General features: G+C 34.3%; 1 protein-coding gene across 1 annotated transcript in view; it reads left to right on the top strand.

Annotated features, from left to right (window-relative positions):
• The first annotated feature begins 1,068 nt into the window (after positions 1 to 1,068).
• Positions 1,069 to 25,123, top strand: part of ZSWIM2 (zinc finger SWIM-type containing 2) — a 33,597-nt gene continuing 9,542 nt past the window's right edge. The window contains exons 1-7 of the mRNA XM_027589502.2: positions 1,069 to 1,653; positions 2,843 to 2,919; positions 4,871 to 4,911; positions 10,438 to 10,648; positions 17,701 to 17,952; positions 20,548 to 20,632; positions 21,325 to 21,437. Of these exons, the coding sequence (XP_027445303.1) occupies positions 1,489 to 1,653; positions 2,843 to 2,919; positions 4,871 to 4,911; positions 10,438 to 10,648; positions 17,701 to 17,952; positions 20,548 to 20,632; positions 21,325 to 21,437 (944 nt within the window). The 5' untranslated portion in view covers positions 1,069 to 1,488. The remainder of the gene's footprint in view (positions 1,654 to 2,842; positions 2,920 to 4,870; positions 4,912 to 10,437; positions 10,649 to 17,700; positions 17,953 to 20,547; positions 20,633 to 21,324; positions 21,438 to 25,123) is intronic.

Raw genomic sequence — 25,123 nt, 5'->3', positions numbered from 1 at the left:
TATAGAAAGTGTAGATTGTCAGTAATTTATTTTGAATTTTTTTAATTATAAGTATTAACAAATAAACTGTGAATTCAATTTATAATTTCTTTTGGTTTCAGTATGAAGTTTTTCCCTAATGTATAATGTTTTACTTTAACATCTAGTACCATTAAATTGACAGCAAAGTTGGGATTATGGTTGTATGTATGTTAGTTGTTATTTGTCAGAATAGGAAGGTAGTAATAAAATTTAGTAAGTTAAAAACCTTACACCTAGGGGCACCTGGGTGGCTCAGTCGTTAAGCGTCTGCCTTCAGCTCAGGTCATGATCCCGGCGTCCTGGGATCGAGCCCCGCATCAGGCTCTGCGGGAAGCCTGCTTCTCCCTCTCCCACTCCCCCTGCTTGTGTTCCCTCTCTCTCTCTGTGTCTCTCTCTGTCAAATAAATAAATAAAATCTTTAAAAAAAAAAAATTTACACCTAGGATTGAATGATGTTTATCTGCCTGTCTCACATGTGCAAGCTGCCATTTCCATCATTTTCTCTCATAGCATGGCCTTTGCCATTTTCTCCTTTCTGCTCTTGACATAATCTAGTTGTGGCTTCCACCAATGATAAAATGGGACAAGTATCCTCCATCTTTGCTTATGTTACTGGGCCACCAAGTATCCATTTCCTGATTTCAATTTCTTAGAAACATTCTAGTAACATGCTTCTTTACTTGACTCAACTTTATTACAGCTCTCCCACCAACATGTGGTAACAAAGCTCAAAGACAATTTGAATTATAATCAATGTTGCATACCTCAAAAATCTTATTCCTTAGAACAGAGGTTGTAAATTTAGAGGACAGAGTCAATGGATTCTGCCCTTTGCCCCAAATATGCAATTTAGCGATGCTCCTCTTGCTTTAAAACCACACCCCTCCACACACACACATCCCGATTTAAGGATCTCACTTCCTGGGGATTAGATTCCTGTCTTCCGCATTTTTGATCTTCCCCCAGCGACTCGCTCAGATTATGCACATAGTGAGCACTTGGGAAATGTTGGTGGAATATTGTTGAACAAAAACAATCACTCTGGACTTTCTGATAAAGATGATGAATCATCACAGGATAATTTTAGCATGCAGAGCCCAAACAGTAACCAGGTTGTGCAACTGTCCTAATACATGAATTCATTCACCAGCCCTGCCTGCGAGGAACCAGCAAAAGGAACGCGAGAGATTTGACAGCTATGCCTTTGGCGGCCAGCTTTTAAATTAGCTCTTCTCAGCCAGGAACGTCGCTTCAGTAAGGAGTGGAGGCGGCTGAGAGCTGTGGAATCCACACCCTTCTCCCTTCGCACTTTCATCGCTAGCTCTAGCTTGGCGCAAGGCACGCTGGGACACCAGGGAGCTCAACCACCATCACCAAGGCAACCCGCCGGCACGCGGTTGTCATGGAGACCGGCGGGCACCGCGGAGAGTCTCGCAGAGGGGCTGCCTTCGCCCGCACCCAGGCAGGATGCTTCGCCGAGGCTATAAGGCCTCTGAAAGGCGAAGACACTTGAGCGACCACCTCAGCTGGCAACAAGACCAGGCGATGAGCAGCAGCATCTACCTCCTACGAGAGATGGGCCCCACTGGCTTCCTGCTGAGGGAGGAGGAGCCGGAAAACAGGGATTTCCGAGTAATTACCGCCCCCGGCTCCCCTCTGCTCTTGCCTGGCCCACCCGCCTGGTCCTCCTGGGCCTGCCTGGTATCTAGCCACCCTCGCCATCCCTGCGGATTCTCGCTGCCACACCCACCCCACCCGCACGAGTTCCAGATGCTAAAGATGGGCAGATTGCAGAGGGAAATAGTATTTGTTAGAAAAGTTTCATTTTTGAAAGTCAGGACTCCAAATTGCATCCAACTCTTGTAATATAATGGCCCTTGTTTGATCTTTAGGCTTGAAAATGTGAGACGTTTTATTTAAACCTAGGGTTTACATTGCGTGCATCCTTAGATCCGGTGTTAGCAGTCAGTAGCCCTGTAACTCAAACGAAATGAAAATCCTATGACCTACTTACATACCGTAAATATTTACTAAATAAATAAAATCGGTTTTTCTTTACTCTTCAGTTACTCTAAAACTCCAAGAAGATCCTTTTAAAGTACTGTTTAGATGATGATGCCTTGGAAAGGTCTTAATAAAAATTCTTTCTAATTTTGCTGAAAGACAACAGATACTTTATATTTGATATCCCACTCTAGCCACTCAAAAGTCAGCCACCATCCATCCCCCCTCCCAGGTGTTGATTTGGAAAATTTTAATTTAGTGTCCTGCATTTTAAGTACTGAATACAAACTACTAGCCTGTGCTTATTTAAGACATTCTTCTTCTTTTTTTTTACTTTCTCCCTTATAACACTTACTGTAGTTAATAAATTGTTTTATCCAATATAGATTTGGTGAATAAAATTAGTCTTCTCAAGTAAAATTATATGCCAATTTAAGTGTACAAAACAAACGAAAATCCAAGGTAAGCTAGTTTACAAAAGATCTTTAGCTCCACTGCAAGGCAGAATGAATTTTTGGTAAGAAATGTATAGAATTTCTTTTTAGCTTTTAAAATTAGATTTGTTTTCAGCTGCCTGAGTGTAGGTCATCTAAAAAGAGTCTTAACTCATAATGCAAATTGTTGACCAACACAAAGAATATGAGGAGACTGGTGTCAAGAGTTAAGATGTCTCAATAGACTATCTTCAACCTTTGGAGTCACCTAAACTAAATTACTTCTTGAAATCTCTCTTAATCCTATTATCTATTAAATTAATTTTATTCTAACTCTAAAAATTAGCTGGAGGGTTTTTTAAGTATGCATTTTTCTTTTAAAGGTTTTTTTAGGAAATCCTCATGTTTGTAACTGCTCCACATTTCTGAAAGGAGGAGAACTTTGTAAGCATATATGCTGGTAAGTAACTCTGTAATAAAGATCTGCCACAAAGGAGCATCTTGGTATATTGCCTTTTTCATGATTTGAGTACTACAAGATTAAAGAAATTTGGTGTTGGGAGAATATAAAAGTAAAATGGTAGTAGTTTTTCAGTATATTTTGGGATATTTTATTTCATTCTGAAAATTAAGTAAGGTTTAACTTGAGAAACATACTACCACCTCTACAAGTTTTGAATGTTAATGTTTTTAATAAGAAAAAAATGACTTCCTAGGGTCTCATTATATACAAATGTGAAATCTCACTCTAAAGAAAAAGAAAAACCTCCCTGATTCACATCACTGATGATAATTATGTTCTCACTACAGGATTTCTATTTGCTGTCAGTTAAAAATAAATCTCCAAATACATTTTTATTTTTATGCTTTCTAAGGGATGCATTGTTTTCTTTGTAAATGCAGTACAACAAATTATTTAATAACAAAATAAATCATTATAATTTTTTATTATGATATATATTCTTTTTAATTTTATTATGTTATGTTAATCATCATATATTACATCATTAGTTTTTGATGTAGTGTTCCATGATTCATTGTTTGCATATAACACCCAGTGCTCCATTCAATACGTGCTCTCTTTAATACTCATCACCAGGCTAACCCATCCCCCCACACCCTTCCCTTCTATGTGTTATTTTTGTTTTCAATAAGCATTTTACTGTGAATTTTTCAAGATAGTAGTAGGACTCCACTGAAGATTACTTCTGACAAATCTGAAATTTTACCTCTAATGTCAGAACCTATTTGTAGGGGAATCCCAGAAATTGAAATTAAAAAAACTCTTTCCCTTTAGTGTTTGGAAATTGTCTGGAATTCTTTCTATTTTTTTCCTTCTTTCAACTCATTTTGTTTTACTCATCTATATTTATAGAAACAAATCATGAATTATACTATTATAGAAAGTTTGATTGATATTTGAGAGTAAAACAAATCAAACAAAAAATTGAGAGAAGAGTTTGTATCTTACATTTTGAATGCTGTTCTTTATAGGTTAAAAAAACAAAAACAATGTATATCTGTCATTTCCAAAGCTTTTATTTACTAAGTTTTTGTTGTTTTGTTTTGATCGGTTTTTATTCAGCATTGCTAATAAAATTTGCTGTAGTTAGCATAGAAGATATAAAATATGGTCCTTTCAAAACTTACCGTTTGGTTTTATTATTAAAAATAATAAATTACATTTATTAAAATAGGTTTTTTCATTTTTTTAGTGCTAGCTTCCTCAGGGCAAGGGCCTTCTCTTCTCATTTTTATATAATATAACTCATTTTAAAATATATATATACCAAACTAAATGGAAATATGATTCAAGTATTTAATATACTAAAGTATATTTAATATATTTATGTAAGAATTTTGTATATATTTCTCACTTTTTAAAAAAGCCATATTCCAGTTTAATTGGTTATATTTGAAGTATTTTTATTGTCATACATTAATGTGGTATATGGAGGAAAATCATTTAGTACTCTCCAGAAAATTACTCCATTTTCAGGAGTAGGAAACTTCTAGGGAAGTTTAAAGGAAGTACTATGAATACCTCAGTTCCCTCACTAACCTGTGTCTGTGAACAAATGTATATCCTGAAGAAATTCATGGACTCTCTCTAGCAAATCTCTTTATTATAAATGTCTTTTATTTTCATTTATCACACTTTTTTCACATGTGTTTACTTTAAAAACATATATTTAACTACTATTTTTTGTATGAGTTTTTTATTATAATTTCAGTATAGTTAACAACTACTATTGTAACAGAAAACTGGTAAGAGTGTTGCTTATTTATAACACTGTCAGCAATATAAATTCTATAATGATCTTCCTATCTTAAAATTAAAACAAAATATATCTTTTTAGGTTATGTCAAAAATAAATGTTTTATTTTGGTTTTCTGCCTGTGAATATTAGGGTCTTGTTGAAAAAATTCAAGCTTCCAAGGAATCATGAATGTAAGTTGTATTTTTTCTTTTATTATTTTAAAGTTAACGATTTTAGTAATTTTTTGTTTGGACATATTTCAAATTTAAAAAATTATTTTCATAGACAATCTGACAACTAGCTATAGCTCAGTTTGTTCATTTAAGACAGTTGGAACATTTTTCTTCCTTAATAAAAAAAAAGTAACTTTATATGTCATTTCAAACTCAATGGCATTTAATTTAAAAAGGGATGAGACAATGGCCAGTTATTCTGAAGGCAAAATTTTCCTCATGTGCTCTAAGCAAAGATTCACAGTGATTTCTATATTTAAAATTATTTTAATTACAGGAAAAATAAGAAATGTAATTGTTTAGATCCCATCAATAGGCAGTTGACATAGCACATAATTTCATTCAAAAACGTCTACGGACTGAAATTCGTATGAAAATATATATATAAATATATTTTAAAATCTATAAATATATTTTTTTAAGAATAAAATAGTTTTTGGGCGCCTGGGTGGCTCAGTCGTTAAGCGACTGCCTTCGGCTCAGGTCATGATCCTGGAGTCCCGGGATCGAGTCCCACATCGGGCTCCCTGCTCGGCGGGGAGTCTGCTTCTCCCTCTGACCCTTCCCCCTCTCATGTGCTCTCTCTCGTTCTCTCCCTCTTTCAAATAAATAAATAAAAATCTTTAAAAAAAAAAAGAATAAAATAGTTTTTATCTCAGTACTTAAATTGTGTTTGCAGTCAAGCATATAGTTGTGTAACTTTAAGCTCTGGAGTACTCAAAATTAAAACAGAAAGAAAAATAATTTTGTTATACGTCATTTAGGTTTGTAGATCTTATAAAAAAGATATTGTCATTATGGAATTATTCCTGTAGTCATGTGGTTATTTGGCCTGCAATAGACCCATCTAAGAATTGCAATGGCATTTTAAAATTTATTAGTAAATGTTTATAATGTTCATAAAGAAAGTAATAATCAGTTTTCCATTTTTTTTTAGTTCTAAGAGTATGTTTTACTCAGCCAAGTTCAAGTCCCCCCAGCTATCATATAAGTACAATTATAATAAACATTTAAAAGTTGTACTAGGTAATAAATTAATATTACTGTTTCACAGGCATTTTTCTTTTGTACTCTTCTCCCACTTTACACATTCTCTTAGAAGTGTCTCGCATTTTCTATGTCTGCTGTTACCTCTATACCAGTGATTTCAACATCTTATCAACAGAGCAGTATTCCCGCTGCCTTCAGGGCAGCTCAGTTTTGGAGGACCCACGGCATTTTAGAAAAATAACAAATTTCTCCCCATTCGTGCTCCCATCTTGTATTCCTTACCTCATATATTGGCTTTCCTTCTTCTTTAGTCTCCAAAACTAGAAACCCTGATTTGTCTTCTTCCAATTTCTTCCCTCATATCTCTAGTCACTCTATAAATCCTGTTTACGTTACATCCTGCCTTCTTCTCAGTAGTGTTCTCCTCTCTCCATCCTCATTCTCACCTTTGTCCGCCTTCACAAGCCCGTAATAGTATTCTTTGTAGCCTCCTTCTTTTCAGTGCCTGCACTTTGTTGCTCCCTCCTTCACATTGTAGACAAAAGGTTCTTTCTGAAATGTTACTTAATTCTCTACTTCATCTTCTCTCCCAATCCCTTCATACACAATGATTAGGTTCTACGATAGTATATGTATTGTTGTCTTCTCTATTTCTTCTTTTTATCCACCTGAAGTTAAATGTTCACATCCTCTCCAAGTCTTATTTGATCTCCCCACTACATACCATTTTCACAAGCTTCTATACTAGTGCTGTCCAATAGAAATATAATGTAAGCCACATATGTAATTTTCTAGTAGCTGTATTACAAAAAGTAAAAACAAACAGGGAAAATTAATTTTAATATGTTAATTTAATCCAATGCATCAAAATATTATCACATCAATATGTTATCAGTATAAAAATAATGCAATTTTTTTATACTGTCCTCAAAGTCTAGTGTGTATTTTCTACTTACAGAGCATCTCATCTCAGATAGTATATTTTCATTGGAAATATTTCTTCTGCATTTAGATTTCAAAAAGTAATCAGTTGGAAAAAAGATTCATGTAATACCTGAATTGTTACAAACATACTCATGAATTTTTCGGTAACTATTGATTATCAGTTTTCAACTTAAATTTAAATGAAAAAAATTAAAAATTTAGGTTTTCAGTCACATGAGCCACATTTCAAGTGATCAGTAGCCACATGTGGCTAATGGCTGGCTACTCTATTAGACAGTGCTGCTCTACACAACTGAACTCAACAAGTATTTATTGTACTGCACATTAGCCAGGAGCCTCTGCTAGGTATTTTTTATAAATCAAAACATATGAATACTAACATTTGTGGACTTCTTCATTTACAAAAATAGCAATTTCATATGGACCAACGTAATACTTAATATTGTGTTATAATTTGTACCTCTTGAAGACAGAAACCATGTTTTGTTCTTTTTATAAATATCAGTCTACAATAGGGAAATTTCTAAATGTTTAATCCTATACATTAATTTCGAAAAATGTATACTTCCTACTAAAATAAAAGATCTTGCATCTCTCCTATATTTAAAAGAAGTTTTAGTCAACATTGAGAAAATCCTATTTGCACATCTTAAAATTTATCATTTAAATGAAAATTAAAGTAATTTAAAGAAAGCTATAAACAGTTATTCATTAAGATTATGTAAAGTATGTACGTAATGGAGGAGATGGTTACTAGTAATGAGGGAAGAGTATTTTGAATATCATTCCTAGATTCTTGCAAAACACATCAGAAAACAAATATTTATACTCTAATGCTGCATATCAAAAACATGAGACTTATTTTTGAGGACTTACAAAGATGATTATGCAGGAATTTTATAATAAAGATATCAGTTTTGAACACCGAACAGCCTTTTTCTTATTACCCACCAAATGTTTTTCAGCAAAACCTGCATTTATCACCTAATAGTTCCTTCTAAATACAATGTCTATTTTTTTTGATAGTTTACTTTTTAATAGAGAGCTGAGGGACAAATAACTAAGAGTTGAAACTTATCCCTCTCTTCATTTTATAAATGTTGACATTAGAGAAACTTTTAGTTTATCCAACTCTCCTCTCTTCTTTTATAAGGGAGATTCTAAAAGGTCCAATATTAACAGCAGACAGAATGCAAAGTACAAACTAGACTTTTTGAGCTCTTCTCTTCTCCTCCCTTTTCTCTTTTTCTTTTTGTCTGGTTAATGCCGTCTGTTCCTTTTTTAGTTAAATATTTACAGATAAAGTAAGAACCACATTTAAGGAAATTTTTTATAATTCCCACTACAAAGATAAAATAAACTTTTATGCATTCTTACTTCCTTTTTGAGTTTATATTTATGTACGCCTAATACCCCATGGGAATTCTGTCTTCTGCTTTTATCACACACTGTTACTTTATAAGCATTTTCAATGCTGTATAATCTCTGTAATCAAAGTCATCGATGGCTAACATTATTCCACTTGATATGGTATATTATAATTTAGTTAACATTCTTCTATTGTTAGTCATTTAATTTATCTCAAACTACTTGTTACATCCTTTGTACATGAACCTTTCTCTTCTTTCAATTATTTCTTTAGCCTAAAGTCTCAGTAATTGGATTTTAGAGTAAAAGTATTAATATTTTTATGTCTACCACCCATATGTATTACCAAATTGGTCTTTAAAATACTTTTGCTGATTTGCAATTTCAGCACTGTATCAATTTTCTGCTAGTTTTGCTTTGGGATTCATATTAGGTCATGTTATTACTTAACCATATAATGAAAGACATGAACAAAATACTTAAGTCCCCAAAGAAAATAATTTAAAAATACATAGGAATACTTTGAAATGTTAAAAATATTTCTATAGTTTTAGAAAAAAAGGCTATCATACAAAACATGAAACAATACCAGATACAAGGTTCATTATAATCTATTGATTCCTAGTAAACTTAAATAAGAAAATAGTTTCCATTCTCCCATACATCTAACATAAGTTTAGAAGATCTAAAATGCCTTAATATAACTTAACTAAATACAAAAAGAAATAGCATAAGGGAAACAACATTTCATTTATTTATCACTGCTTATTCAATAGCAGTATTTATTGTGTGTCTGTGCCTCAATCGTATTTCAACTCACTTTTCTTTGATGTTAATGAAATTGAACATCTTCCATTGCCTCTGATAAGGTTAGCTGTCTTGCCTTCTTCATAAAAGAATATTCTTTCATAGTCTCATACATTAATTTTTCCAAATTATCTCAGAAGAGTTTGTTTCTCCCTTGCATTTTCCAATTCATATTTTACGACATAGGACAGTTTATGGCCAGTTCCTCTTACGAACTTTTATGTTTCAGTAATTCCGCTGCCCTAGAAAATCTTTATTCCCAAAAGCACAATTTTTGTTCTTCATTTTCCTCCCCATTTTTTTAGAGAGCAGATGTTGCTCTGTCTCTGTGACAAATACCCCTCATCCTCCAAAGTAATGGTTAATTAAAGTATGTTACCCTCTTACATTCCACCTGCCACCCCACCTCATACAAGGGACAGAGATTTCTGTATTGAAATGTATCTATGATGTTTTCAGTATTTTTAGTGTTTATTTGGGAGACTTTCCAGATAAATGAAGCTTTTCATTATCTTGCAAATATTTTTAAAATTTATTAAAGGATGTACTAAATGTATTAAAGGATGTATAAAATGAATAGAATTCAGGGGTACCAATAACTGATGACATTTAAATTATGGCATGTTAAGGAGAGAGAAAAGGAAAAGAGCTTGGGATGGGCCAGGGAAAAAAGAATCTAGGATGTCCTGATCAAAACTATATGTATTAGAAAATAATTTCTTATAAAGACAGCAGGATGTAGAAAATTCATAATTCAAAGAATGCACATCCCAAGGTTATAAACAACATAGTTTGTAATAGATTGTCCTGAGGAATACTAACCAAATCTGTGAAAGATGTGGCTACCAAGACACTCTTATACAAACATAAAACCAAGACAGGAGAATAGGCACAATTAAATGAGTCTTGCTCTCCTCTTGTCCATTCATTCATTATTCATTTAACAAATATTAATTTTACTAACTACTCAAATATCCCTGTTTCCCCTTCATGTTTTGCCTATTTCTTCTGATTCTATGTTGATAAAATATTTGTTTGTGGACAAGTTGAACAGATCAATATGTAAGACATGATTATAACACCAATCCAAGGATGAGCACTATCATATAATTAAGACAAAATCTTTATAAAATGCAATATTTGCAGTGACTCTTTTCAGTTACAAGAAAAAAAGGTAACTTCCATTCTTTTTATAAATGACTCTTTCCTGACCTTTTGGTTCTGAAAAAGTACAAAAAGTGGTAAATGTAGGTGTAGTAATTCAATCAAAACTGTCTTTCTGGTATTTTATCTGATAACTTTCAGCATAAGTTATTACATTTCTGTATCTCCAATTTAGCCACTGAATTTTAATACTTTGGGATTTTTCACTAGCTGCTTTGCAGTTAGGTCTTGTGGAAGGAGAAATCAGTGACTTGCTTCGAGGGATACATCGAGTTCAAACTCCCCAACAAGGAACAAATAATGAAACTGTCCATATAGAAGAAGATGGGTACATTAAACAGAAGGAAATTGGTTCAGATGATATCTGCTCGATTTGTCAAGAAGTACTTTTAGAGAAAAAGCTTCCTGTCACGTTTTGCAGGTGACATGTTTTTTCTTTCTCTTTTTTATTGAAGTATAATTAAAATATAGCATTATATTAGTTTCAGGTGTACAATATAATGATTCAACAGTTCTATACATTACTCAGTGCTCATCACGGTAATTGCACTCTTAATCCCCTTCACCTATTTCACCCATCCCACTACCCACCTCCCCTCTGACAACATCGAGTTTCTTCTCTGTATTTGAGTCTGGTATTTTGGGCACCTGGGTGGCTCAGTCAGTTGAGCGTCTGCCTTCGGCTCAGGTCATGATCCCAGGGTCCTGGGATGGAGTCCCATGTTGGGCTCGGGGGTCCCCTGCTCAGCAGAGAATCTGTTTCTCCCTCTCCTTCTGCCCCTCCTACCCACTTGTTCTCCTCTCTCTCTCCCTCAAATATAAATAAATAAATAAATAAATAAATAAATAAATAAATAAATAAATAAATAAATAAATAAAATTCTTTAAAAAAAGAAAAAAGAGTCTGGTATTTTGCTTGTCTTTTTTCTTTGTTCATTTGTTTTGTTTCTTAAATTCCATATATGAATGAAATCATATGGTATTTGTCTTTCTCTGACTGATTGATTTCACTTAAGAATATACCTTCTAGGTTAATCTATGTTATTGCAAATGGCAAGGTCTCATTCTTTTCTATGGTTGAGTAATATTCCATTGTGTGTGTGTGTGTGAGTGTGTGTGTGTGTGTGTGTGTACCATACCTTCTTTATCCACTCATCTATCAACAGACACTTGGGTTGCTTTCATAATTTGGCTATTGGAAATATGCTGCAATAAGCATAGAGGTACATTATCTTTTTGAATTCATGTTTCTGTTTTCCTTCAGTAAATTACCTTTAGTGAAATTACTAAATCATGGTAATTCTATTTTTAATTTTTTGAAGAACCTCCATACCACTTTCCACAGTGGCTACACAAATTTGCATTTCCAATGGTGAATGAAGGTTCCTTTTTCTCCATGTCCTCACCAATACTTGTTATTTCTTGTGTTTTTTGTTTCAGCCATTCTGACAGGTATCAGGTGCTATCTCATTGTGGCTTTGATATGCATTTCCCTGATGAGTTGTGATCTTGAGCATCTTTTCCTGTGTCTGTCAACTATCTCTATTACTGCTTTGGAAAAATGTCTATTCAGATCCTCTACCCATTTTTAATCAGATTATTTGGGGGTTTTTGGTGTTGAGTTGTATAAGTTTTTTTATATATTTTGGATATTAACCCTTATCAGATATACCACTTGCAAATACTTCCCTCATTGAATAGGTTGTCTTTTGGTTTTTCGATGGTTTCCTTTGCTGTGCAAAAAGGATTTAATTTTTATGTAGTCCCAATAGTTTAATTTTGCTTTTGCTTCCCTTGCCTGAGGAGACATATCTAAAAAAATGATTCTATGGCTGATGTCAAAGAAATTACTGTCTATGTTTTCTTTGGGGATTTTTATGGTTTCAGATTTCACATCTAGGTCTTTAATCCATTTTGAGTTGATTTTTGCCTATGGTGTAGAAAGGGGTCCAGTTTCATTCTTTTGCCTATAGCTGTCTAGTTTTCCCAGCACCATTTGTTGAAAAAACTGTCTTTTCCTCATTATATATTCTTGCTTCCTTTGTTGTAGGTTAATTAACCATATATGTGTGGGTTTATTTTGGGGCTCTCTATTCTGTTCTGTTGATCTGTGTGTCTATTTTATGTGCCAGTATTATACTGTTTTGATTACTACAGCTTTGTTTATATCTTCAAATTTGGAATTGTAATACCTCCAGCTTTGTTTTACTCACTCAAGTTTGCTTTGGCAATTTGGGGTCTTTTGTGGTTCCATACAAATTTTAGGATTATTTGTTCCAGTTCTGTGAAAAATGTTTGTATTCTGATAGAAATTACATTGATTCTGTAGATTGCTTTGTGTAGTATGGACATTTTAATAGTATTAATTCTTTCAATCCTAGAATGTGGACTCTTTCCATTTGTTGTGTCATCTTCAATATCTTTCATCAAAGTTTTATAGTTTTCAGAGTACAGGTCTTTCACCTCCTTGGTTAAATTTATTCCTAAGTATTTTGTTCTTTTTGATGCAATTATAAATGGGATTGTTTTCTTAATTTCTCTTTCTGCTACTTCATTATTAGTATAGAGAAATGCAACAGATTTCTATATATTGATTTTGTATCCTGTGACCTTACTGAATTTATTTATTAGTTCTAGTATTTTTTGGTGCAGTCTGTAAGGTTCTCTATATATAGTATTATGTCATCTGCAAATACTGAATGTTTTACTTCTTCCTTACCAATTTAGATGTCATTTATTTATTTTTAGCCTGATTGCTATGGCTAGGACGCTCAGTACCATGCTGAATAAAAATGGTGAGAGTGGATATCCTTGTCTTGTTCTTGCTCTTAGAGGGAATGCTCTTAGTTTCTCACTATTGAGTATGATTTTAGTGTGGGTTTTTCATATATGACTTTATTATGTTGAAAAATGTTCCCTCTAAACCTATTTTGTTGAGAGGTTTATCATGAATGGATGTTGTACTTTGTCAAATCTTTTTCTGCATCTATTGAGATGATTTTTTTTGTCCTAACTCTTGTTAATATGATATATGATGTTAATTGATTTATGAATATTGAACCACACTTGTATCCCTGGAATTAACCCCACTTGATCCTGATGAATCATTTTTTACTGTATTGTTTGATTTGGTTTGCTAATATTTTGATGGGGATTTTTGCATCTATGTTTATCAGAGAGATTAGCCTGTACTTCTCTTTTTTTATAGTATCTTTATCTGGTTTTGGTGTCAGGGTAATGCTGGCCTTGTAGAATTAATTTGGAATCTTTCTTTCCTCTTCTATTTTTTGGAAAAGTTTGAGAACAATAGGTATTAACTCTTCTTTAAATGTTTACTGGGAGTTTTTTGATTACTGATTCAATTTCCTTGCTAGTAATTGGTCTAAATTTTCTATTTCTTATTGGAATTAGATTCAGTTTTGGAAGGTATTATGTTTCTAGGAATTTATCCATTTCTTCTACATTGCCCAATCTTTTGGCATACAATTTTTCATAATATTCTCTTATATTTCTGTGGCATTGGTTGTGTTCTTTTTCCCATTTATTTCTGATGTTATTTATTTGAGTCCTCTCTCACTTTTTCTTGATGAGTTTGATGAAAAGTTTATCAATTTTATTGATCTTTTCAAAGAACCAGCTCCTTGTTTCATTGATCTATTGTTTGAGGAGGTTTTTTGTTGTTGTTGTTTTTGTTTTTTGTGGGGGGTTTTTTGGTCTCTATTTCATTTATTTCTGCTTTAAACTTTCTTATTTCCTTCCTCCTACTGGCTTTGGAATTTGTTCTTTTTCTAGCTCCTTTAGATATAAGGTTAGGTTGTTTGTTAGAGATCTTTCTTGCTTCTTGAGGTATGTCTGTATTGTTATAAATTTCCCTCTTTGATAAGCTTTTGCTGCATCTCAAAGATTTTGGACCATTGTGTTTTCATTTTCGTTTGTCTCCATGCATTTTTTATTTCCTCTTTTGTATTTTGATTAACCCACTCATTGTTTAGTAGCATGTTATTTAGCCTCCATTTATTTTTGTTCTTTCCAGATTTTTTCTTCTGTTTGATTTCTAATTTCATACTGTTATGGTCAGAAAACATGCATGATATAATCTCAATCTTTTTTAATTTATTCAGACTTGTTTGTGACCTAATATGCAACCTATTCTAGAGATTGTTCCATGTGCACTTGAAAAAACTGTATATTCTATTGTTTTTGGATGGAATGTTCTGAGTATCTGTTAGGTCCATCTGGCCCATTGTGTCACTGAAAGTCACTATTTCCTTGTTGATTTTTCCATCTGGCTGATTTATCCATTGATGTAAGTGAGGTGTTAATGTCCCTTACTATTATTGTATCACTGTCAATTTCTTACTTTAAGTCTGTTAATAGTTCCTTTATGTATTTAGTGCTCCCATGTTGAATGCATAAATATTTACAGTTGTTAAATCCTCTTGTTGGATCGTTCCCTTTATCATTATGTAATGTCCTTCTTTTTCTCTTGCTACAGTCTTTATTTTAAAGTCTATTTTGTCCAATGTAAGTATTCATACCCTGGCTTTTTTTCACTTTCATTTGCATGGTAAGTGGTTTTCCGTCTCTTCATTTTCAGTCTGCATATGTTTTTAAGTCTGGAAGTGAGTCTCTTGAAGGTGTCATATAGATGAGTCTTTTTTTTAATCCATTTATTCACCATCTTTTGATTGGAACATTTATTTCATTTGCATTTAAAGTAATTATTGATATGTATGTACTTGTTGGCATTTTGTTACTTGTTTTATGGTTGTTTTTGTAGTTCTTCTCTATTCCTTTCTTCTCTCGCTCTCTTCTGTTGTGGTTTGATGCCTTCCTTTTATGTTATGCTTAGATTCCTTTCTCTTTATTTTTTTCTATATCATTTATAGTTTTTTTTAATGTATGGTTGCCACTAGGTTCATATATAATATCTTATGCATATAAAAGTCTATTAAAAGTACATATAAGTTGATCACTTACATTTGAACCCATCTAAAAGCACTAGGCTTTTAGTTGGGCAGTATTAATAGTCACACTGGATGCTTGCCCTCATCCTGTCTGTTGGAGCTGCAGTCACACTGAACTGCAGGGCACTGTCTTGTACTGTCACCTGAAAGGCTTTCATTGGTAGATGGAGCCAGAAGCCAGACCACATGCCTACCGCCCATCCCTGTTGGGGCTTGTCATCACACTGATCTGTAGCCTACTCTCCCTGCCTTGTCCGCTGAGAGGCTTTCATGGGTGGATGGGGCCAGAAGTCAGACCTCATGCCTGCCCCCAGTCTGTGTGCCAATGCTGCAGTTGCACTGATTGGCAGGGCAATCTCTGAGCTGCCAGCTATAAGGTTTGGCTGTAGGGACTGTGGGTGCACTGATGTGTGTAGTTATTTTCCCCTCTCCTCAGGGTAGGAGTCACTTTGGAGTGGTGCTGGTCCCTGCCAGGACTGCTTGCAGAGTGTGTTAGGCCAGCAGCTACTTTCTAGGGACACCTGCTAAGTGGGACAAGTTGGTTGGCATGCTTCCCACAGCAAAATGTGGAGGCAGGAAGCACTGTGATAGCAAAATAGGTGGAGAGTGACAGGATGAGGGCAAGCATCCAGTGTGACTATTAATATTGCCCAAATAATAGCATCCAGCTATCTAGCCTATGGGATGGGGGAGGATAGAAATGGTGCCCATTAGCTCTTTAGTTCTTGGAGAAGTTTCCTAATGATCCTTGCCCCTCTGGGGCATGTTCTGAAATTAGTAAATAAATCTCCTTCATGATACCCCAGGTGTTTTTCAAACTACTGCTTTTTTGCTGTATCTCATCTCAGTTATATGTTATGCTGGCTCTTTAAGGGTGGGGAGGGGACTCAGTTTCCTTTCACCCTCTGGGTCTCCTGGAGCTAACCCCCACTGACTGTAAAAACTGGTGATGTTAAGCCCTACTGGTTTTCAAAGCCAAATGTTATGGAGACTCGTCTTCCCAATGCAAGTTCCCTGGGCCTTGGGTGCCTGGTGTGGGGTCTGATCCTTCCACTTCTCCATGCTTGTGGTGTCCCTCCCATTTGCGGTTAGTCTCCCCGTGGGTTTAGTTCCTGACCATATCTCTACTCCTCTCACCCTTTTCGATGTTGCACTCGCTCTGTGATTAACTGTGAAAAGTCTGTTCTTCCAGTCAGTCTTCTGGTTGTTTCTGAGTTAATTGCACTGATGTGGCTATTATGTCAGTGTGTATGTCAGTATTGTGTCAGGACAAGGTGAGTTCAGGATTCTCCTGTTTTGCCATCTTCCCAGCCTTCTACATGTTTTTTTCTTTGGATATTTAAAGCTTATGAAAAAATTGTAATTTAATATGTTTGTAATTGATTGTTATGAGACATGTTGATAGAGAAACAACAAAAAGCTTTACCTATTGCTTAATTTATATTTAATTGATCTTTTTTTCCTAACATATCTGCTGTAAGAGGTCCTGTTCTTACTCTAAATATTTCTAGGCTACATTCTAAAGGGTGAAAATTAAAACTTACCTCCATTTTATTTCCCCCCTCCACTTTGAGTTATTAAAGTAGGATAATTTTCACATTTCTCTTTTATACACATGAATAAATGCCATGGCTTAGACCAGTTACAAAGAATTTTCTGAGAGTAAAAGTAGTACTTTAATATTATAAAAATTCTTTTCAGTGTCTCAAAATTCTATCTTTAAACCTAAATAATTGAAATGTTTACCTATATACAAACATTTGTTAAGAGTGTCATATTCATACTATTCTTTGAGGCCCTGTAAAGTTGGACTTGAATATTTGGGCAACCATTTGTTATTGAATTTTTCATTTTCTTACTCCTGATTATTGGCCAGAATTTTCATCCATGTAGTTTTTCATATGGCTGCTTCTATTGCATATTTTTAAATTATTTACTATCTCCCAAAATATTATTTCTCTCAGTAGATATTTGTCAGGTACAACCACATATTGTGTGATTTCTAGAAAAATGAGGTGATACCCCTGCTCTCAATGATGCTTTTTATTGAAAAAACAATAATTATTATTATAATTTTCCTTTTATTAAGATTATATTTATTCTCACTTTTAAAATGAAAAATATTGGGGCACCTGGCTGGCTCAGTCAATGGAGCATGTGACTCTTGATCTCAGGGTTGTGGTTTCAAGTCCCACACTGGGTAGAGATTACTTAAAAATAAAATCTTAAAAAAAAAAAAATATTCTAATGATGCAAAATTGTTTAAACCACCATTTCATTGGAATGAGGGAGAATTTGTTAAGAATTCTAATGTATTAAATTAAAGATGATAGATTAGACAGGTAGATAAGATACTGTTTATGTGTATAATCAAGCTATATCTGGAAAGTCAGTTCAGAATCTATTTTTATGGGAAATAAAGATGGTAGCACGGGAAGTTTTATTTATATAAATATATGTAACTTTGATATATACAAGTGGTAAACTCATATTTTATTTCTAACAGGTTTGGTTGTGGCAATAGCATTCATATAAAATGCATGAAGATCCTAGCTAATTATCAAGATATGATTTCAAACACTTCCATGTTGAAATGTCCTCTGTGTAGGAAAGAGTTTGCACCATTAAAACTTATTTTAGAAGAATTCAAAAACTCTAACAAACTTGTGACTGCAGCTGAAAAAGAGCGACTAGACAAACACCTTGGAATTCCCTGTAATAACTGTAAACAATTTCCAATTGAGGGGAAATGTTATAAGTAAGTGTCATCAGTAAAATTATAAACATGTATTCTAACTTTTTTTTTTAACTTTAGGAAATCTGGAGCATTGGGGTACTGGTCAGTTAGACTGCCTTCTTCCTTCTATATATAGTGTGTTTGCCTTAGGTGATGGTTGCTTATTTAGGATTTCCAGACTGGTGATTTATGTCAGCCCAGTACCTCAAAAATTCTGATTGTTTTATTTTCTTCACTTACACAAGGATATTGGCTTTGTACTCAGTCTAGATTGAGAGTCTGAAGGAGCATCCTGTCCTGGAAGCTCAGGACACAGGCCTAAATGAGTTTCCAAACTCAGAACCCTCAACTTCTAGACCTCTCAACTTCTATAACTTTCTTTGGACCATCAGTGAAATCATTGCCAAACACTCCTAGGATTGAGCTAGAGGGATATTGACTAGATTGACTGAATATGTAATCAAGTTTCCCAAACTCGAAATTGCAATGAGTACATATTTTTTTCTTTAATCCTATACCTCAACAATAAATGTTAGAGAAAACAATTTTTGTTACTTTTGTAAATAATCCCCAACTTTCCCAGAATTGCCACACTAAAACATCAATTAATTGCTGTGCTTGAGAAATTTGTGTTTTAACTAAAATTTTAGCTTAACTGTATGTTAAGAAAATAGATTCTTTTTTTCAGTCTTCCTAGAAATACATTATGATGAGCCCAATTAATATATTTTTAGAACCCTCTTATAAAACCATAAAACTTTTTTTTATCATTCCCATCAACAAATGGTAACTTTTCTGCTTTGAAGTGTTTTAGTTCTTTGTTTTCTCTATGTGTCACATAGAATAAAATCAACTGGATCACTATAAGTAAAAGTCTTTATTGGAAAATAACTGGCCTGAGAAGGCTCCAATAAATTGAAGAGGGGAGAATTTTTGTAGAGTTTTAGCAGGTGTTCAGCTAGTGTCAGGAATGTTGGTTAAATAGAGTTCTAGAAAAAGGAAGAACTTGATCTTTGGTTTTAGCAGCCATTGTTTTCAAGAGGTATGGATCCAAACAGTAAGGAGTGAAGATAGTGTGTAAAAGAGAAGATTGGGAGGAACAGCTATGGGCGATGAGGACTTGAATTGGCCATGGTGTAAAATTCTGTCCTCATTCTTGCCTATTCCTCAAATGATTAGTGTGTGGCTTTAGTAGACGATTTCAAATCTTTCTTTTAAGCATTTTGTTAATGATAGTGCACTCTATTACTCTGAGCTTTCTGACTGCTCTTTCTGTCTTTGGGGATGATTCTTCTTACTACCTCCTGCACAGGAGGAAAATTTTTTCTATACCTTTCTAGGTTCTTTTATTTGGTCTATTAAGTTAACTGACATAAGACAGATTAATAGCAGGAAAAAAAATTTTAATTTGTTCATGTGGGAGCCTCACATTGACATGAGAGGTTCAAAGACTAGCAGTTGAGGTTTATAAGCCATCCTCAGCTAAGAAGAAGAGGGTAGGGCCCTGGAGCTTCAAAGGGAAAGAAGACAATCTATGGGAAGATGGGAAGAGCAAATGTTTGTCCTGCCATGCAGAAACAATGGAACACAAAGAGGAATTTGAACAGGCCCTGCTGAGCTCCCTCCAGCTTACCAGACCTAGCCCATACTCTTTGTAGTTATCTCTGGTGATAGCTCTCTCTCTGGGCCAGGCCTCTATCTAAATTCCTTTAGGCAGTTGAGGGGGAGATTAAAAGCTCTTCCTGAGTCCTTTAGGCTTGACTGACTTCAGCTCAAAATAATCTGCATGCCAAATTGGCACTGGGGAGAATTGTTCCAAATACAGCCATTCTCCACTGTTTTGTTCCCTGCCCACTGCTCTACACTGTCCTCTGAGAATAATTTATGTTGTGAGGAAAGAGAGGGTATATAATTCCTGTTTTCAAGAAGTATTCTCCTAAGTACGATTCTTTATGAAGCAATTGGAAAACACTGGATAATCAAATGATAGATATCTAATAGGCTATAAAGCCTATAGGAGTTTAGAGAAAGAAAGAAATGAAAGCTAAGATACTGTGGGAACAAATCATGAAAGGGATATGTGGTAGACAAAATAATGTCCTCCCAAATATGTCTGCATTCTTATGCTCAGAACCTATATATTAGGTTACATGTCATAGAGAAATTAAGGTTGCGGATGTAATTAAGATTGCTAAATGCTTGACCTTGAAATAAGGAGATTATTCTTGATTGTCTGGACCCATTGTAATCACAAAGGTTCTTAAAAGTGGACGGGGGAGACAAAAACGGAGTCAGGGGGAAATGTGACTATGGAAACAGATCCCCTCTAGAACCTCCAGAAACAAACGCAATCCTGCCGACCCCTGGATTTTAGTCCCTTGAGACCCATGTCAGACTTCTATCCTACAAAACTATAAAATAATAAAGTTGTGTTGTTTAAGCTGCTAAATTTATTATAATTTGTTACAGTTGCAGTAGGAAGCTAATACGGATCAGATAATATGGGTCTTTGTCCTATTTGCCTAGTTCCCAGGAAATTTTGGCAGGAATTGTTCACCAAAACCATCAAAATAATTGAAATTTTTTCTTGTATGTCTTGGCCTTTTGTATTCTTAGGTGTACCAAATGTATAGAATACCACTTATGCCAGGAATGTTTTGATAGCTGCTGCCATCTTTCTCACCCATTTACATTTCGTGAGGTACCATATCCATCTTAAATTTTATATGGTGTTTGTATTTGTCCTATTATAAATCTAAGTAAAGTAAATCTAAGAATAATAAGAATAGATAACACTTGGTAATAGAGCTGATTGTTTTTTTAATAAAAACCTAAGACCAAATTTTTATGAGAACTCTCATAGGAATGTACAAGGCAACCAGTTATCACATTGGTAGTTTACAAAACTAACACAATAACAAACATCTGGTGATATCATACATAAATCTTAAGTACAGGAATTACAGCCACTAAACTTGAATATTCATTTCTTAAAAAAACTCAGTGTTTCAAATTTGATCTAACTTATTGACAACCACTTATGGTTTTAAAATTTCTTACATCAACAATAATAAAATGTCGCAATCATTTGAACTGTACACTTAGAAGTGTCTCCTGTTGCTGAATAATAATGCTACCTTCTACTTATTACACAAGCTAAAACATCCACAATTACCATTATTGATTAATGTTTTTACCTTAAAAAGTAATGTTATAGTAGCTGTGCAACAGTATGTTAGACTCACTAATAATTTATAAATTTTGTAATGTTAAAAAAGTGTATTTTTAAATGAGTCTTTGTTATTCACATCATGTTGATACACAACTGATTTTAATCCACAAAATTAAAATTTCCATGATTTGCAAAGTAACACCTATTTTTACCTATTACAGAAGAGAAATCAAAGATGGAGATCACTAGAAAAAGGATCAGATGAAATTGCAAAATATGTAGACATTAAAAATGAGATAGAAGAGAAGATGCCACATTTTCAAGGAAAGCAAGGGTGAGATTCTCAGTGAAGCTTACATTTCTTTTATGACTTGGAACATTTAAATAATTTTTCAGTTTAAGTTTTATTCGTTCCTTTATTCAGTAAATATGAACCATATGTTAACATTATTATGCAAGCAAAGAGGAAGACTCTAGCATCAGACTGCCTGAATCCAATCCTTTTACAACTACAAGCTGACCATGTGACTTTTGGGCTAATTACTTCACTTCTCTCTGCCACGTTTTTTTCATCTTTAAAATGAGAATAATTATAAAAGCCAACCTCATAGGAATTTTGTGAATATAAAATGAGTTAATACACACAGCAAATATTCAAGTAATGTTGTCTATTATTATTAATCCCACCAGAGATTCTACTAGCTATTAGGGATATAGTAGTTCCCTCAGTAAATAAATGATTGTCTAAATAAATGTAAAATTAAAACTGATATGTTATTAAAAAAATGCAGGGGGATTTGATATTTGTTTTGAAGTGATTGACCTCTAGGGGAAGGAAGTCTTTTCTTCCTCATTCCCCCACTATTTCACCCTCATGGAGGAAGAATGCTGAGCGGATTGGTTGTATTTCATAACACTGATTGGCTGTTTATTAGTGGGTAAACCTCCAGATTTTTTGTCATATTCTTCATTAAAGAAAATTAAATAAGCTGTGTATTATTAACATATTAGGCACACTATAAAACATATACAAAAGAGGTCATTTTGAAAGGATGAGATAAAATTCATTTAAAAAAAATAATTTCAGTGAATTATCCAAATAAAAACTGTGCTTGTTCTCATTAACACAAACACACACATGTTTCTGGCCAACCCAATGGATGTTTACCCATGTCCTATGGACACTTCACACACTTTGTAGACCACAGCTCTTGCAGAGCATAAAATACCTTGCGGGTGTGTAATAAGCCTATGCAAAGGCTCTCCATCTCCATTTCCTCTGGCTCTGGCTAGGTATCACACCAACCCATTAGAGTGACAAATTGTGTAACTAAAGGTTTTGAAGATATTATAGGTAGAAGCAAAAGAACATTAGGGTAGAAAGGCATTCTAGGTAGAGAAAGTGGAATAAATAAAAAGATAATTTCAAGATAAAGTATGGTTACCACCTTAAATAATAAAAATACACAGTTGTTTTTTTAGTCGACAATTAGATGACCTAGGTAAAAGCAATTGTTGTAGTATGGAAGTATATCTGTAGAGTGATAAGAAATATAAACTTTTCTGCAAAATATAGGCATGCCTTGTTTTATTGCACTTGACTTTATTATACTTTGCAGATATTGCATTTTTTTACAAACTGGAGGTTTGCAATAACCCGTATCAAGCAAGTATCTCGGTGCCATTTTTCCAACAGCATTTGCTCACTTCATGTCTCTGTATATTTTGGTAATTCTTGCAATATTTCAAACATTTTCAGATTGTTATTATATTTGTTATGGTGATCTGTGATCTTTGACATTGCTATTGTAGTGTTGTCTTCATGCCTGCTACCACAACATCCATTCTGCAACCCATGAGTTAATGAGTAATTTTGACTCTCAAGTCTTATTATTTAAGAAATAAATTTTTAAAATTTTAATTCCAAGAGTTAAATGCAGTTTAACTGTTAAATACAGTGTTGTGTTAGTGTCAGATATACAATATAGTGATTCAACAATTCTATACATTACTCAGTGCTCATGATAAGTGCACTCTTAATCCCCTTCACCTATTTCACCCATCCCACCACCTACCTCCCCTCTGGTAACCACCATTTTGTTCTTTAGAGTTAAGAGGTTTTTGGTTTGTCTCTTTTTTTCTTTGTTCTTTGCTTTTCTTTGTTTTGTTTCTTAAATTCCACATAGCAGTGAAATCATATGGTATTTGTTTTTCCCTGGCTTATTTCACCTAACATTATAACCTCTACATCCCATGTTGTTGCAAATGACAAAGATTTCATTCTTCCTTATGGCTGAGTAATATTCCAGTGTGTGTGTGTGTGTGCATGTGTGTGTGTGTGTGTGTGTATACATTTTTTTTTTAAGATTTTATTTATTTGAGAGAGAGAGAATGAGAGAGAGCACGAGAAGGAAGAGGGTCAGAGGGAGAAGCAGACTCCCTGCTGAGCAGGGAGCCCAATGTGGGACTTGATCCCGGGACTCCAGGATCATGACCTGAGCCGAAGGCAGTCACTTAACCAACTGAGCCACCCAGGCGCCTGTATACTTTTTCTTTGTCCATTCATCTATCAATGGACATTTGGGTTGTTTCCAGAATTTGGCTGTTGTAAATAATGCTGCAGTAGACATGGGGGTGCATATATTCTCTCAAATTAGTGCTTTCATATTCTTTGGGTCTATATCTAATAGTGTGATTACTGGATCATAGGGTATTTCTATTTTTAATTTTTTGACGAACCTCCATACTGTCTTCCATAATGGAGCTGTACCAGTTTGCAGTCCCACAAACAGTACAAGATAGTTCCTTTTACTCCTTATCTTTTCCAACACTTGTTTCTTGTGTTTTTCATTTTAGCCATTCTGACAGGTGTGAGGTGATATCCCATTGTGATTTTGATTTGCATTACTCTGATGATGAGTGATGTTGAGCATCTTTTCATGTGCTGTTGGCCATCTGTAAGTCTTCTTTGGAGAAATGTCTGTTCATGTCTTCTTCTGCCCATTTTTAATTTATTTTATTTTTTTTTTAAAGATTTTATTTACTTAGAGAGTGGGGGGAGGAGCAAAAGGAGAGGGAGAGAATCCCATGCAGACTCCACACTGAGCATGGAGCCTGATGCGGAGTTGGATCTCACGACCCTGAGATCATGACCGGAGCAGAAAACCAAGAGCTGGAAGCTTAACCGACTAAGCCACCCAGGTGCCCCCTGCCCATTTTTTAGTTAGATTATTTTATTCATGTTGAATTGTAAAAGTTCTGTGAATATTTTGGATACTATCAGATATGTCACATGCAAATTTCTTCTTCCATTCAGTAGGTTCTCTTTAGTTTTGTTGGTTGTTTACTTTGCTGTGCAGAAGCTTTTTATTTTGATGTAATCCTAATAGTTTATTTTTGCTTTTTTGTCTCTTGCCTCAAAGAGACATATCTAGAGGGGCACCTGGGTGGCTCAGTCGGTCAAGCATCGGACTCTTGATTTTGGCTCAGGTCATGATCTCAGAGTCATGGAATTGAGCCCCACATCAGGCTCCATGCTCAGCACTAAGTCCACTGTAGATTCTCTTTCTCCCTCTACCCCCTCCCCCCACTTGTGCGCTCTCTCTTTGTCTCTCTAAAATATTTTTTTAAAAAAAAGAGAGGAGACATATCTAGAAAGATGTTGTTACAGTCAGTGTCTGAGAAATTACTGTCTGTGCTCTTTTCTGCGATTTTTATGGTTTCAGGTCTCACATTTAGGCCTTTAATCCACTTTGAGTTGACTTTTGTGTATGGTGTAAGAGTTTGGTCCAGTTTCATTCTTTTGCATATAGCTGTCCAGTTATCCAGACACCATTTATCAAAGAGACTTTTTTCCAGTGCATATTCTTGCCTTCTTTGTTGAAGATTAATTGACCATATAATTGTGGGTTTATTTCCAGACTTTCTATTCTGTTCCATTGTCTAATTTTCTGCCAGTACCATACTGTGTTGATTACTACAGCTTTGTAATACAACTTGAAATCTGGAATTGTGATACCT

Source organism: Zalophus californianus, chromosome 3, assembly GCF_009762305.2.
Source record: "Zalophus californianus isolate mZalCal1 chromosome 3, mZalCal1.pri.v2, whole genome shotgun sequence".
NCBI classification, from domain to species: Eukaryota; Metazoa; Chordata; class Mammalia; order Carnivora; family Otariidae; genus Zalophus; species Zalophus californianus.
This window is presented reverse-complemented; position numbering and strand designations above follow the sequence as displayed.